General features: G+C 46.8%; 1 protein-coding gene across 4 annotated transcripts in view; it reads right to left on the bottom strand.

Moving 5' to 3' along the window:
* Positions 1–270: 270 nt before the first annotated feature.
* The window catches only part of VRK3 (vaccinia related kinase 3), a 39,286-nt gene continuing 24,786 nt past the window's right edge, over positions 271–14,770 (bottom strand). For all 4 annotated transcript variants that reach the window (XM_003801462.3, XM_012812583.2, XM_023507929.1 and 1 more), the window contains 5 exons: positions 12,096–12,228; positions 10,836–10,956; positions 5,583–5,641; positions 2,950–3,109; positions 271–637 (listed from right to left, as the gene is read on the bottom strand). In XM_003801462.3, coding sequence (XP_003801510.1) covers positions 2,961–3,109; positions 5,583–5,641; positions 10,836–10,956; positions 12,096–12,228 — 462 coding nt within the window. In that variant the 3' untranslated portion in view covers positions 271–637; positions 2,950–2,960. The remainder of the gene's footprint in view (positions 638–2,949; positions 3,110–5,582; positions 5,642–10,835; positions 10,957–12,095; positions 12,229–14,770) is intronic.

The following is a 14,770-nucleotide window of genomic DNA, read 5'->3' as shown; positions in this document are numbered from 1 at the left end:
AAAAGAGGTGGGGGGAGAGACAGTGGAAGACTGGATGAATGGGGGTGTGTGTATAAGTATGTGGATAGAACAATGAGGGGTTGGATGGATGGGAGGTTGAAGGGAAGGGTGGGTGGGTGGATACATGGAATAGTGGTGAATAAGTGTGTCTATGAGTTTTAATAGTGGAATGCAAGGATGGATGCTCAGATGAAAGGCTGAAGAGACAGATGAATGGGGGAGAAAGGAGCTAAACTTTTCCAAAAATAACTTTTGAAGACATTGGACTCCTCAAACTCCACAGAAACAATTTATTACCAAAGCACAGGGGTGATAATCATAGGAGGGGACCCCTGGTGGGCCAGTGCAACCCCACATGGGAGTTGGGAGTCCTCTCTGCCCACACCCCAGCAGCTGGCTGGGCTGGGGACAATGGCTGAGAGGCCTGGCCGGTCCGAAGGAGGAACTTCACATTAGCTGCAGGTAACTACCTGTTTTCCCTGACACTAATCAGGACTGATGAATATTGCCTGAACAAGTGGCAGGAAGAATGCACATTCCAGGGATTATTCTAGGAGGTTATCTGTGATTAAACAGCAGGCCTTGAGTCACATTGCTTCATTTTTTTTCTTCTATTTCAAACTGCACATCCAAACATCTAGAAAACAATAAAATGGCTGTTAGTGTCTCATTCATTCAAGAAATCCCTGTACATCATTACTACATGCCAGGCACCAGGACATCACCATGAGCAAGAAGGACAGGAAGTGTCTGACAGGTGCAATGGTCTCAGGGTGGGATGCAGTTTGGCTGGGTCTAGAGCTGAGCAAAGATGGTGTGGCTGGCACAGTGGGGACTGGAGGCAAGGAGGTCAGCTGTGCAGAGCAAGTCAAGGAACTGCCCCAAAGCAGAGGCAAGACAATTTTTAAGTCACTCAAAGATCACTGGGCTTCTTAAATGGCATCTCCTAAGCTCCTAACCAAGGGATAGATCTGCTGCTGAGGGAGTGGTCTCCAGGGAGCAAGCAGACCTGAAATGGTGGTGACCCTGGGAAGGACTGCTAGGTTTGGAGGTTTCAAAGTCCACTGCACTAGGTAGACTGGAAGGCACTTAAGAACGGTGGCACTAACCAGAAGCTGGGGCACCAGGAAAACAGAAATGACAGACAGATACCCTCATGGAGCTCACTGCCCAATGGTGACAATGACAAGTGGTTGTAGTGCCTCATTTGGAATTGGAGCCCTGGAGGAGGCCACTGCGGGAACACCAAGGTATCTGGCTGGGACAACTGGGTAGCCAGAGGAGGAGCCATCTACTGAGCTGGAGCAGTGGGGAGAAGCAAGGTGGGTAGAGAAGGTCATGGTGGGATTCAGGCAGATGCCTACTCCCCTGCTTCAGAAAAATGCCCAAACCCGGCATTTCTGGAGTGCTCGATGTGCAGGCGCTGTGCAAAGAGCTGTGTGTGTGTGTGAGAGACCTCAGATTTTCAGAGCTGGATGTTAGGAAAAGCTGTGACAATGAAGAGGCACTTGTAATCCAAGTGCCTACAGAAGAAGACAGGCCCCACCAAGGAGATGCTGCTCAAGACATACTTGGACCAGGGCTTCCCAACAGTGGCACTGCTATCCTGGGGGTGGGTCTTTGCTGGGGGTCAGAGGTGGGGGAAGTGCTAGGTGTCATTGGATGTTGAGCAGTGCCCATTAGATGCCAGTAAGATGTTCTCCCCAGTAGTGATAACCCAAAGTATCTCTAGATACTGTCAATGTTCCCTATGGGTGGGGAATGAGTCAGACAAAGCACTGGGCTTTTGGCGGCACCTGTAGCTCAGTGGGTAGGGCGCCGGCAGAGGCTGGTGGGTTCAAACCCAGCTTGGGCCAGCTAAACAACAATGACAACTACGACAAAAAAAATAGTCAGGTGTTGTGTTGGGTGCCTGTAGTCCCAGCTACTTGGGAGGCTGAGAATCGCTTAAGACAATCGCTTAAGTCCAAGAGTTTGAGGTTGCTGCGAGCTGTCACGCCACAGCACTCTACCAAGGGTGACATAATGAGATTCTCTCTCTCAAAAAAAAAAAAAAAAAAAAAAAAGACTGGGCTTTGATTCTAGCTAACCACCAGGAGAGAAGTAACAACTCCACAACTCCATGGAGAAAGGAGGGGCTTAGGGAAGCTACTCCTTTAGGACATATCCCTGTACCATTGCCAAAATTAACCATGAAGTTACTTTATTGCCATCCTTCCAAAAATTCCTGCACACTCTTCCACAGTACTCCTGGGAGTACAGATGGTCACAGCCCCGACAGCAGCCAGCTCATTGCTACTGGGGTGATAACCCTACCCAGAGACATGCACACATGAGCCAGGCTGTGCACACACATGCTCCAGGCAGCACTGTCAGTGAAACAGAAACCTGGGAACCCACGGGAGTGCCCAGGTGTGGGCTGTAAGGAGCATCCTCCATCCCCACGATGGAGAACTCGGTACTGCACTGTTACCAGTGAGACCACAGAGGTTCTGTGCCAACAGAGGAGAGCTGTGAGAAATTCTGTGACATGAAAGCAGCGAGGTACAGCACAAGGCACACATTAGTTAACGCTGTGCATGGGTCTTCCAAAGGAGACAGTGACTATAGGTGGATGGATGAAAAGGGAAGAAAGTGAGAGGGAAAACATGCTGATGCTCACTTATCTTGAGTTCCTAAATTCAGTTGTGATTGAAGCTTCCCCCTTAGAATTTTCTGGCTACAACAGCCAAGCTTTCTTAAAGTCAAGCTCAGTTTGGTTTCTGTTATTCACTATTATTGGGGGTTGGAAAGTTCAAGAACCCTGTGGAGAAATCCAGTGTCTACCTGGGAAGCCGGGCTCCGGGTGAACATGGAAGGGGCCCTGGGATATATCTGCTGACACCTTGGGCAGGGGAGGGATAAGGACAACATGTGGGTTGGGGGTTAAGACTCATAAACTCTTCCCACCTGGATTCTACCTATGGCACCATCCTGAGGTCAAGGGGGTCATAGGGTGATACTCGCAGATCCTGCAGTAGGGATGTTAGATTGCTCCTCAGCGTGACATAGGGCGGCTTCTCGTCATACTTGAGGGCCATCACCACCTTGAGGTACTCCTGGAGGGTCCCTGTGGAGCAAGAAGAGGCCTGAGAGGTGCCCCCACACCCGAGCCTGGGGGGCTGTGCCCAGAGGGGGCCAGGCAAGGGCACTAGGGGGCAGGGAGGTCTCATCAACTGTGCCAATTGCTCAGGGCTTCCTCTCTGCCCTGTATTGCCAGAAGACTTCAACTTTTTTTCTAGTATTTGAAAATATCAGACTTGGCGCCTGTGGCTCAAACGCTAAGGCGCCAGCCACATACACCTGAGCTGGCGGGTTCGAATCCAGCTTGGGCTCGCCAAACAACAATGATGGCTGCAATCAAAAAATAGCCAGGCGTTGTGGCGGGCGCCTGTAGTCCCAGCTACTTGGGAGGTGGAGGCAAGAGAATCGCTTGAGCCCAGGAGTTAGAGGTTGCTGTGAGCTGTGATGCCACAGCACTCTACCCAGGTGGACAACTTGAGGCTCTGTCTCAAAAAAAGAAAAGAAAATATCAAACATAGGCACTGGCATAATGGTATGAATACCCAAGGACCCATCACCTCATAGCCAATCTTGTCTCATTGAAACCTCTGCTGCTTCTTCCATCATGCATGGTTTTAAAGCAAATCCCAGCCAGCAATGTCATTTGTCTGTGTGTAAATATTTAGTGTGTGTTTCCAAAATTGGGCCCAGAAAACTTAAGTAGTAAAGTGGCAGATAGTGAATGTTTTCGGCCTGGTGGGCCAGGTGGTCAACTCAGCTGATGTCCCACAAAAGCAGCCACAGACAACAATGAAGTGAATGGACATGGCCGAGTGCCCACAAGCTTTATTCATGCACGCTGCAGCTGGAATTTCAAGTAAGTCCCAGGCTATGAAATGGTATTTTTTTGAAAAATTTTTAGCAGTTTAAAAATGTCAAGCAATTTTTAGTTCTCTAGCACTACTACTAAAACAGGTGGGTTGGCCTGTGGGACAGTTTCCTGACACGTACTTTAATAGGTAAGCAGGTAGAGAGGCTCATGTCCGTAAGCCCAGCACTTAAGGAAGCTGAGGCAGGAGGATTGATTTCATGAATGACTAATGAGCCATAATCACCATTTAAAAAATACTGACATTAGGCTCGGTGCTTGTAGCACAGTGGTTATGGCTCTAGCCACAAACCCTGAGGGTGGTGGGTTTGAACCCAGCCCAGGCCAGCTAAAACAATAACTATAATAAAAAATAGCTAGGTGTTGTGGCGGGTGCCTGTAGTCCCAGCTATTTGGGAGGGTAAGGCAAGAGAATTGCTTAGGCCCAAGAGTTGGAGGTTGCTGTGAGCTGTGATGCCATAGCACTCTACCAAGGGCAACACAGTGAGACTCTTGTCTCAAAAAAAAAAAAAAAATACTGACATTACATGTATTTCATGACAATTTTTATTTATTTTTTATTTTTTCTTAAGTCATATACACATAGATCATGAATACATTTATGCATATGTGGGGTCCAATGTGTTGACTTTTTTATACAATTTGTCATGCTTACACCAAACTAATATAGCTTTCGTCTCATTTACTTGATTATTGTGTTAAGACATTTATGTTCTACACTTGACAGATTTGACTTGTACGCTTGCAATATGCTCCATAGGTATAGTCCCACAGTTTACCTTCCATCAAACCTCCCCCTACCCCTCCCTTCCCACTCCATTTCTCTCCTTCATCCTGAGCTACAGTTGTGTTCTATCTTCCATAAGAAAGCGTGAGTAAATATAAGTTGGTTTCATAGAAGTACTGAGTATACTGGATACTTTTCCCTCCATTCTTGAGATAGTTTACTCAGGCAAATATGTTCCAGGTCCCTCCATGTAAACATAAAAGAGGTAAAGTCTCCATCTTTTTTAAGGCTGCATAGTACTCCATGGTATACATATACCACAATTTATTTATCATGACAATTTTTAGAAAGTGACAACATTCTAAACATACAGACATAGAAAATCTCCATGATTACTATTTTTATTGTTTTTTTAGGTACAAACCAAGATTACTTCTTTTTTCTTTTTTTGCAACTTTTGACTGGGGCTGGGTTTAAACTCACCACCTCCAGTATATGGGGCTGGTGCCCTACTCCTTGAGCCACAGGCACCACCCCAAGATTACTTCTTAAATGAAAAAAGTTGGATTCCAAGATGCATAATATAATTCCATTAAAATACTATGTGTATGTGGGTTTTGTTTGCTATTATTATTATTATTATTGTTTAGAGCAGCAGTTCTCAACCTGTGGGTTGTGACCCACAGTAACTGTATTAAAGGGCCGTGGCAGTAGGAAGGTTGAGAACCACTGGTTTAGAGATGCGTAAGGGTTTTTTTGTTTTAAAGACTTTTGTTTTTATACAATAGGTACTTATTACAAATGCAACTAGGAAAACTGGAAGAAAGAAAATAAAGAGGTGTAAACAGAGGCAACCCCAAGATGGTCCCAAGCTACCTTAACCTGCCCAAACTACTGCTGGTTCCCACTTCCTTCAGGACCTACCTGAAGGTCTAATCCAATGACCACATGGTCCTGCCAGGGTCTCTGGGTTGTCAAGTAACCTGAAGGGATGAAGCAAATGTAAAAGGTCTTTTAGGGAAAGGAGAATAAAAGGGAACATCTAATATCAACACATCGGGGTAGTGCCTGTGGCTCAGTGGGTATGGTGCCAGCCCCATATACTAAGGGTGGCAGGTTTGAACCCAGCCCCGGCCAAACTGCAACGAAAAATAGCCAGGCGTTGTGGTGGGTGCCTGTAGTCCTAGCTACTCAGGAGGCTGAGGCAAGAGAATTGCCTAAGCCCAGGAGTTGGAGGTTGCTGTGAACTGTGACGCCACAGCACTCTACCCAGGGCAATAAAGTGAGACTGTCTCTGAAAAAAAAAAACAACAAACCAAATAAAACATCAATTCTTATTATTCAGTCATCATGCTCTACAGAGTCTCTGTGAATGCTGGACTAGCCAATTCAGAACCAACACACCTAGGGAAAATGGAGTATTAGGTTCCTGCGAGCCCCTGGTCAGACACTTTCATCTGCTGACTGATAAATGACTTTGTCTTAGGTGTGTTTTTGGTGAAAGACATCTTATTTAATAGATATTGTTAATTCATTAGCATTAAACTCTGTTTTAATTTAGGATCTTTAAGATGGAAAGCACCCCCTCAATGATTAGGAGAGATGCAAGCTGGAAATAAAGAAGTTATTACTTACAGGTCTGGGGAGTACACAGCATGGCCAGAAGCCACACACATACATACACAGAGGTCAGAGAGTGTGTTTGGTCAACACCTTTACTGGGGTCCAAGGTATTGTCCAAGTAGGTTTACTGTTGGGAGTTTTACTTGGTGGGTTTAAGCAAGCTAGGCCTCCAGGCTTGAGTTCTAAGAGGTTACACTGTGCCGAGAGATGGTCATTGAGGCAGGCCTCTCTACACAGTCCACGTGGGATATGGGTGCCAGTAGGGCTGTCAAGGTGGCTGAATCTAGGTGTCCCATAGAGAAGTGGTCATCAGGAGGCAACAGTATAAGGCATATATCTGGATCATTCATGTTGAGGCACTGGGAGGAGGTGTGGAACTTGAAACTGTGTCAATGATGACTAAACCCTTCTGATGTGAGAAAGTCCTACTTACATTCAAACAGATATTGAAGCAGTATAAAATTTTAAGAATTCATGGCCACTAGCACTACAACTCATGGCTGAACAGAGCTGATTTAACATGCATATTATCAGTCTCCCGTGCTCTGAAACCTCAGAAAGCACCTTACACTATGCTTGCACTAGTCATTTTATTTTTTTTGAGACAAGAGTCTCGCTTTGTTGCCCTTGGTAGAGTGCCGTTGCATCACAGCTCACAGCACTCTAACTCTTGGGCTTAACCAGTTGTCTTGCCTCAGCCTCCCAAGTAGCTGGGACTATAGGTGCCTGCCACAATGCCTGGCTATTTTTAGTTACAAGGTCATGCTCTGGCTCAGGCTGGTCTCAAACTCATGAGCTCAGGCAATCCACCTGCCTGGGCCTCCCAGAGGATTACTGGGTAAGCCACCATGCCCAGCCCCTGGGCAGCCATTTTAAACAGCAATAACACTGACAAAAAGCATAAAAATCAGAAAAGGATAGCATTAAATGGATAGTAAATGAGACTGTTTACTATACAACAGCTAAAACAAGGAGGCAGAACGCTGTCTGGTGCCACCTTTAGCTGGGAACTTGTCTCTTACTGTATATGCCTGCAAATGATAACAAAAGCACAGCCAGACTTGATTTTGGGATTGGAAATACTTTTAGGGAGGAGAATTCACAAATATGGAATCTGTGAATAATGAGGATCAACTGTATACCCGACACACATATATATAAGCACATATAACACACACACACACGTCCCGTCCCTCTTGGACCACTCAGAAGAAATGGGACTTTGCCCGCTGCCTTTGCTGCTTCCTAAGCCCCAGTCATACCATTTCTTCTCTGGTCTGGCCCACCAGGCTGGCTCCCACTACCCTCCCAGTCACTAGACACTGTCCTTGCCTTTGCTGTCTCCCAGCCCTATCCTCCTGCTTCCCAAGTCTCTATGCCCCATCTTCCCCCATCCTATGGTACAGCCCAGGCCTCAATTTTCTCCCTGGACCCCACCCTCCTGTGCATATCCTGCATGGCTCCAGAGCTGATCCTGTTCCTCCCAGTTCCCAGGGCCTTGAGGGTAAAGGCTAGCACACATAGTGCCCAGCCACCCTCTGGCTTTGTCTTTCCCACTCCCTCCTCCCATCTGTGCTCCCTATTCCTAGTCCCAGCAAGCCACATGTCTACTTGTGTCCTCCTGCCTCTGCATATCCTGCTCCCCCTGGCTGGGATGGCCTTCCATACCCTGACCACTATCCCCTGGCAGGTGGCTGTGCTCTGTTCAAGATACAGCTTGAGGGCTTGGTCTCCTAGGAGTCTTCTCCAACCCCTCCAGGAAGAGGAAATCCATTGCTCCTGGGTGCCTGTGTACCTGCACAAAGGTCTGATGATACCTATGGCAACACTCAGCCCATGTATACAGGAATGAACAGGTCAGAACTTCTCCTCCCAGTAGCTGCAGGCTGTGTGTGACAAGTAAATGAGTGAGCAAGTGACAGTACACCCACTCACTGGGACACCAACAAGAAGTTGCATGACCAATTCTGTGGCTGTAGCTGTTGGTAGGATCTCCTTAACCAATCAGGCTGCTGGAGAGCAGGGACCAGATCTCCTAGATCTGTGATGTACCCAGCAAGGGCCCTTGTGTGCCAGAAAGCCTTGGGGAAGCAAACTACTTCACCTTTCTCTTTTATTCATTACTTCCTTCATGAATAAGAATGTACAAAAAATGAATAAATACCTGTTGACTGAATGGAAAAAGGCCACGTGCACCAGTAAAACACCCTAGTGGGGATGTATTATGTTGCCAGGAAAAGTGCATGTAGCTATATCACCCCCTCATAGGCCTTTTGGTTACTGCCTCCAGTCGCCAACAGAGGCTGGGCTGGGGGTGGGGCAGGGCATCTTGGGCACAGTATCACCACTACCAACTGTCTGTGGAGCGTTTCCATGCGCCCAGCCCTATAGTGTGGTCAGGAGCTGGGGCTCTGCAATTACTGTTATCCACACTGATATCAATGGCATTAAAATTATCGCCATGACTTAATTTATCCTGTACCACAATGGCAGTGCTCTTTGTGGAGCATGTCACATTCAACCAATCTTTTTAAGTGGGAGATATGTGAAAAGGGAGATATGACTGTCCTACCAAGATGTGAGTTCCCCGAGGACAGGAATTTTGGCCTTTTCTACTACTGTTTCCCCAGTGCCTAGAGCAGAGCTTAGCATATAGTAGGTGCTCAGTAAGTGTCCAGTGAGTGAAGGCAGGCTATGTCCAGGTACCACCAATCCACCTTATGACAAGGCTCCCATGCTGGGAAATGGTATCAGAGTGAGATGGGCTGTCTTTTGAGGTGAGTGGCCCGAGTTTGAGCCTAAGCAACCTACTTAATAGATGTGTGACCTGGGTCGATGACCTAAGCCCTCTGTGCCTCAGATCACAAGAGCACTCAGCTCAGGCATTCTGAGCATGACATGGGGGAAGTACTGGGTGCAGTGCGCAATGCAGGCAAGGTCACTATAAGCAGGCCAACGTGGTGGGGACACATCCCTTCTTCTGAGCACATACAAGCAGGGGATCTGCTGTGGGAGGGTGAGGGAAGGGCTCCCTGAGGGAATGACAGTTAACTTGCAACCCAAAGGAGGATGAAATCCCAGGCACGGGACCCTTTGAGCCAATCAAACACATACCCAACATCATCACATAGATAACATCATAGGACACAGACACATCTAAACCAATTTAGGAGTACTCAGAACAAGTGAACAGCAATGCAGCTAAAATTTAAAAACACAGCACTGAGTGAAAGAAAGCAAGAGACAGCATGGGATTTAGGCCATAGTGCCCTTTATGCAAATTAAACACCCAGCACCACAGATATTTTTCAAAGACATCCACATTTACACAAGACTGATGTCGAAGTCGGAGTCAGAAACAGCAAACTCAGTGCAGTGTGAAGATGTGGTTAAAGCTGAAAAGAGCCATAACAGATATGATTCAGAGCAGAACATCATTTATGCAAATCACGTCTAGTAACACCATACAATTTTAAGGATACAAATATATCTAAGTGAACATATCAGCAGAAGGCACATTAAGTGTGTCTGAGTGGCTGTCCATGATTAAGAGAAGGGGTGGGAGATATAAAGTGGGTAGAATAAAATGAGTGGTTCAATATGAACAGTGACATGGCATTAACAGTGACACAACATGCTAAATACTGGGAAATATAACTCAATATTGTTCACTGGGAAGTTCACCTTCTTCCCATTCCATACATTTTTCTGGATAATCTCATCCTTTCCTGGGGCTTCAGTTGGCAACTCCTAAGATATCCTGAGGTATAGCATCCACTTGGACTTCAATCCTCCAGTTTAGAAATGGACAACTGTCTCGCGGGTAGCCCCTCCTGGAGGACTCTTAGGCAGATCTTCCAAGTCCACATTAGATGCTGAATCCCAACCTCTAGACCTGTAGGGCTTCCCTGTGTCCAGCTGCCTGCTGTCCCTGGTGCTGACCATACCCTATTTACTTCCCTTTGTATCCAGCTACCTGCTGTCCTTGGTGCTGAATCCGACACCCTAGCACTCCCTGTTCAGTTGTCTGCTGTCCTTGGTGCTGAATGGTTAAAACACAACAGTCAGGTACTGTGGTTTCGCAGGCAGAGGTAAAAGCACTGACTGATCCTGTGGCCTGGACATGGGTTGGCATGTGGTGCCAGGTGCTGAGGCAGGGCTTAGGCCTAACCTACTCAGGTGGTCTCCATGTTAGTAAATACATGCATCATGACATCTGGCACATGATGAGTATTTTCTATGGCCCTGTGCTGGGTATTTGACTCCCGCAAAGCCTCCCAGATCTCTTGGGAGGTGGGTGCTAATGGGATACCATCTCATGGAGGAGGAACTAGTGGAGGTTAAGCTCCTCACCCCACACCCACAGTGGTGGGACCAGAATCCAGCCCCAAGCAGCAGGGGCCCACAGCCCATGATCTTGCCTGCTGGAAAGACCATGGAGTATATGCCTGAGAATCTCCAGGCCCCCAACTCTATTGGATGCTTCCCTTGCTTCCTTCTTGTTCCCTATTGGGCCCTGGGGCAGTGCTGGGTTCTGCTGACCCCCAGACTCACTTCTGCTTCTGCTTCATGATATCCTCAGTGTTGGGAAGGCAGTTTGTCCATGGCAGAAACCCGTAGAGCCACTTCAGCATACAGTATCCCAGGGTCTGGAGGTCACTGCGGCGGGAGGGCCCTGGGGGTGTGGCAGGAAGAGGCGGCAGCTCAGTCTAGATGCTGCACTCACTGACAGGCCCATCCCTTTCCTTTTTTTCTTTTACTGACTTAACCATGCGCTCATGCACTCAGCCATCCAGCCACATGGGCTGCCTCATCTGTTCATTCCCCTTTCATTCGCCTACTCTCACTCTTGCTTACTCTCACTTCCTCAACCATGCCCTTACCTGCTCTTTCACCAGCTCACTCCTGCACCCACTCAACCTTCATTCATGTACTTATTCAATGAATTCTCAGCACCTGTGTGCCAGACTCTATCTCAGATTTTGAAAACCCAGACAAGAGTTTGGTTGGGTCCCAGACCTTGACTCTCTTGGGGTAGGGAGGAAGATGATTATAGTGCAGGATTATCTGAGCTGCAAAGGAGACAGATGGGATACAGGGAGCCTAGAAAGATGGGTACTGAACCCAGCCTCAGTGGGGCAGGGTGAAGGAGACTGGGAGGCTTTATTTACCTCACATCTCCTAATCACAGGATTTAGACAACTCTTCAAAAGCATTCAGCAAATCCTGGAGTGTTGACTGTGCTGACCTTCTGCTACTTGAAGGCAGAGGTGCCATTCTGGCCTGTGGGAACTCCGCCTGGTAGGCGGATATGGGCAGGTACATGGATGGTCATAATATAAAGGGGTTTGAGAAGAGGGGCTTAAGAGATCTGTCCTGGGACCTCTCCCCACTTTGCATACATTTCATAGATAATCTCATCTTTTCCCAGGGCTCCAGAAGTATCCAGAGATACTGCCACACACCCAGTGTCCATGGCATCATGCTCCAGATGACAAGACAATCTCTCCTCATCAGTCCCTCCTGGATTACTCTTAGGCAACCTTTATCTTTCAACTTTACACCAGATCCTGAATCCCAGCCTCTGGAATCCAGGGCTCTCAGTGCTCCGCTTCCCTGCTGTCTTTGGTGCCGAACTGTTGCCCCATTGCTCCCTCAGTGGACAGGATGCTGCTTGTGTTCCTGATTCCTTATCACCTTTAGCACCTCTCCTCCCTGGCTGCCTGCTGTTTGTGCCTGTGAACCCCTAGAGCTGCCCTTGCATGAGAAGCATGTCTGTCTGTGTGGCACTGAATCCCCTCTATGGTCTCATACCGCATCCCTTGTGCAGGTCCATGCTAATGAACTCAAGATCCCCCTCATGTGGGCTCCTGCTGCCCTCCATGTAGGCCACGTGTCTGCCACTTGGGCAATAGCGGAAGGTGAAGCCATAGCCTGCCAGGGTCACCTGTGGACAGGGGAAAAAGCCACAGAGATTGCAGGTTACAGGTGGAGTCAGAGATTTCAATTGTGGGTGCAATTTGAAACAACCCATCCATTATAGATGATATTTTTAACTTATGCTCATAGTAAAAATGTCAAACACTATAGAAAGGTATGAAAAGAACCCAAACAAACCATCCATATTTCTTCTGAATATCCCCAACCCAGAGGTAACCACGAGTAACAGTTTCTTACACATCATCCCACATTGTTTTCTTTAAATAATCAAACATGATGGGGAAGGACAGAGACGTCACACTGAACCTCCTGTGGGCATTTGTCTTTTTGCACTTTTAATAGGGATTCAGGGCATTAACTCTAGAGCATGCAAGTTGGTGGCCATACTAGCTGGGGCAAGCCATGAAAGTTATCTGTACTTTGATTTCTCTGTTTGTAAAATGACTAATATTTCTCACCTCAAAGAGTTCTCATGAAGCTTAACTGAGTGCTTTTGTTTGGACAGCTGAATCTTTTAAACCTCATGTTGAAATCTGATTCCCATGGCTGAAGGTGCTTTTGTAATGGGGGGAATCCCTCATGAATAGATGAATCCCCTCTTTTGGCATGAGTTTTCACTCTATGACAACAGTTGCCAGGAGAGCTGTTAACAATAATCTCCCACCACCCTACTCTCTCTTGCTTCCTCTCATTATGTGACTTCTGCACATGTCAGCTCCCCTTCACCCTCCGGTGAGTGGAAAAAGGCTGAGGCTCTCATCAGATGGCCAGTCTTGAACTTTCTAGTCATCAGAATCAGGAGTCAAGTATTTTTTTTCTTTATAAATTACCTCAGGTGTTCACTATAGCAACACAAAACAGACTGAAACACTGAGGTAAACAAGTAAAGTTGCTTGTGTGCCAAATACACAAAGTCAACCACATCTTTATAATGGCTGCATCTTATCCTACCATGTGGCTCGTGGACAACTCTTGGTTTTGTCTACGTAAGACCTGTATCTCCTTTTCTTGTAATAGTTCGTAATGGTTGATTTTATGTGGCAACTTGAATAGGCCATGTAGGTGCCCAGACATTCAGTCACCTCCTTTTTTGGTGTATCTTTAAGGGGGTTCTGGATGAGAGTAACCACTGAACTGGGAGACTGAGTAAGGCAAACTGCTTTTCTTTATGCTGGTGGGCCTCACCCAGGCAAATGAAGATGTGAGTAGGAGGAAAAATTGAGTAAGAGGGAACTCATCCTGCTGACTGCTTGAGCTGGGACATTGGTCTTTTTCTGCCTTTGGACTTGAATTGAAACATCAGCTTTTCTTGGGTCTCAAACCTGCTGTCCTTTGGACAGGAACTCAAGATCCGCTATCTCGGTCTCCAGTTTGCAAACTGAAGATTTTACGATGCTCAGCCTCTGTAATTTATTAGCCAATTCCCTATAATAAATCTCTGTGCACGCGCGCGCACACACACACACACACACACACACACACCGTTGGTTTTGTTTCACTGAAGAACTCCAACTAATACACAGTTCTAGAATTTTCCTCCGAGATTGTCTCTCTCTAGCTGAAAGTCCATATAGTTCAGCAGGGTTCATCTGATATGTTTCTGTTGGCACTGAGCTTTGGTGATTTAAGCTTCATTTTTTGGTGGCAATTTTGTCACCATGATGGAAGAGTCTGCCTGATGATGAGTAATGCAGAAGCAAGAGCCCAGAGAGGGAAGAGCCAGTGTCCCAGTAACAGGGTTGAGTTTCTTTCTTTTTTTTTTTTTTTTTTTTTTGACAGTTTCAAGCTGTTGCCCTGAGTAGAATGCTGTGATGTCAAAGCTCACAGCAACCTCAAACTCTTGGGCTTAAAGCTATTCTCTTGCCTCAGCCTTCCAAGTAGCTGGGACTACAGGCACCTGCCACAATGCCCAGCTATTTGTTGCTGTTGTTGCAGTTGTCATTGTTGTTTTTGCTGGCCTAGGCCAGGTTTGAACGTGCCAGCCTCAGTGTATGTGGCTGGCACCCTACCCACTGAGCTACGGGAGCCACACCAGGGCTGAGTATCTGAGCCAGCTGGGCCTGAAGACAGTAAAGTCTTGGATTTCTCTATTCTGTGAACTTATAAATTGCACACACTTCCTTTTGTATTTTTGCTTAAGCCACACTGAGTTTGGTTTCTGTCATTTGCAATTGAAAGAATTAAAAGTTACTCTGTAATTAAAATACTCTTTAATGAGTATCCTACTGGAACTGTATGTTTAAGTTGCTTCCCGTTTTACTATTATAATCAACGTTTTCAGGAGTATCTTGGACATATACCTTTGCGTAAGTCCACAAATATATGGACAGTTACTCTCAAAGAGGAACTGATAGATCAAAAAATAGATGCAAGGTGGCACCTGTGGCTCAGTGAGTAGGGTGTCGGTCCCATATACCAACAGTGGCGGGTTCAAACCCGGCCCTGGCCAAACTGCAATAAAAAATAGCTGAGTGTTTTGGCGGGCACTTGTGGTCCCAGCTACTCGGGAGGCTGAGGCAAGAGAACTGCCTAAACCCAAGAGCTGGAGG

This window comes from Otolemur garnettii, unplaced genomic scaffold, assembly GCF_000181295.1.
Source record: "Otolemur garnettii isolate 467f Iridium unplaced genomic scaffold, OtoGar3 scaffold00211, whole genome shotgun sequence".
Taxonomy (NCBI): domain Eukaryota; kingdom Metazoa; phylum Chordata; class Mammalia; order Primates; family Galagidae; genus Otolemur; species Otolemur garnettii.
Note: the sequence above shows the minus strand (reverse complement) of the source record. Positions and strands in the feature narration are given on the sequence as shown.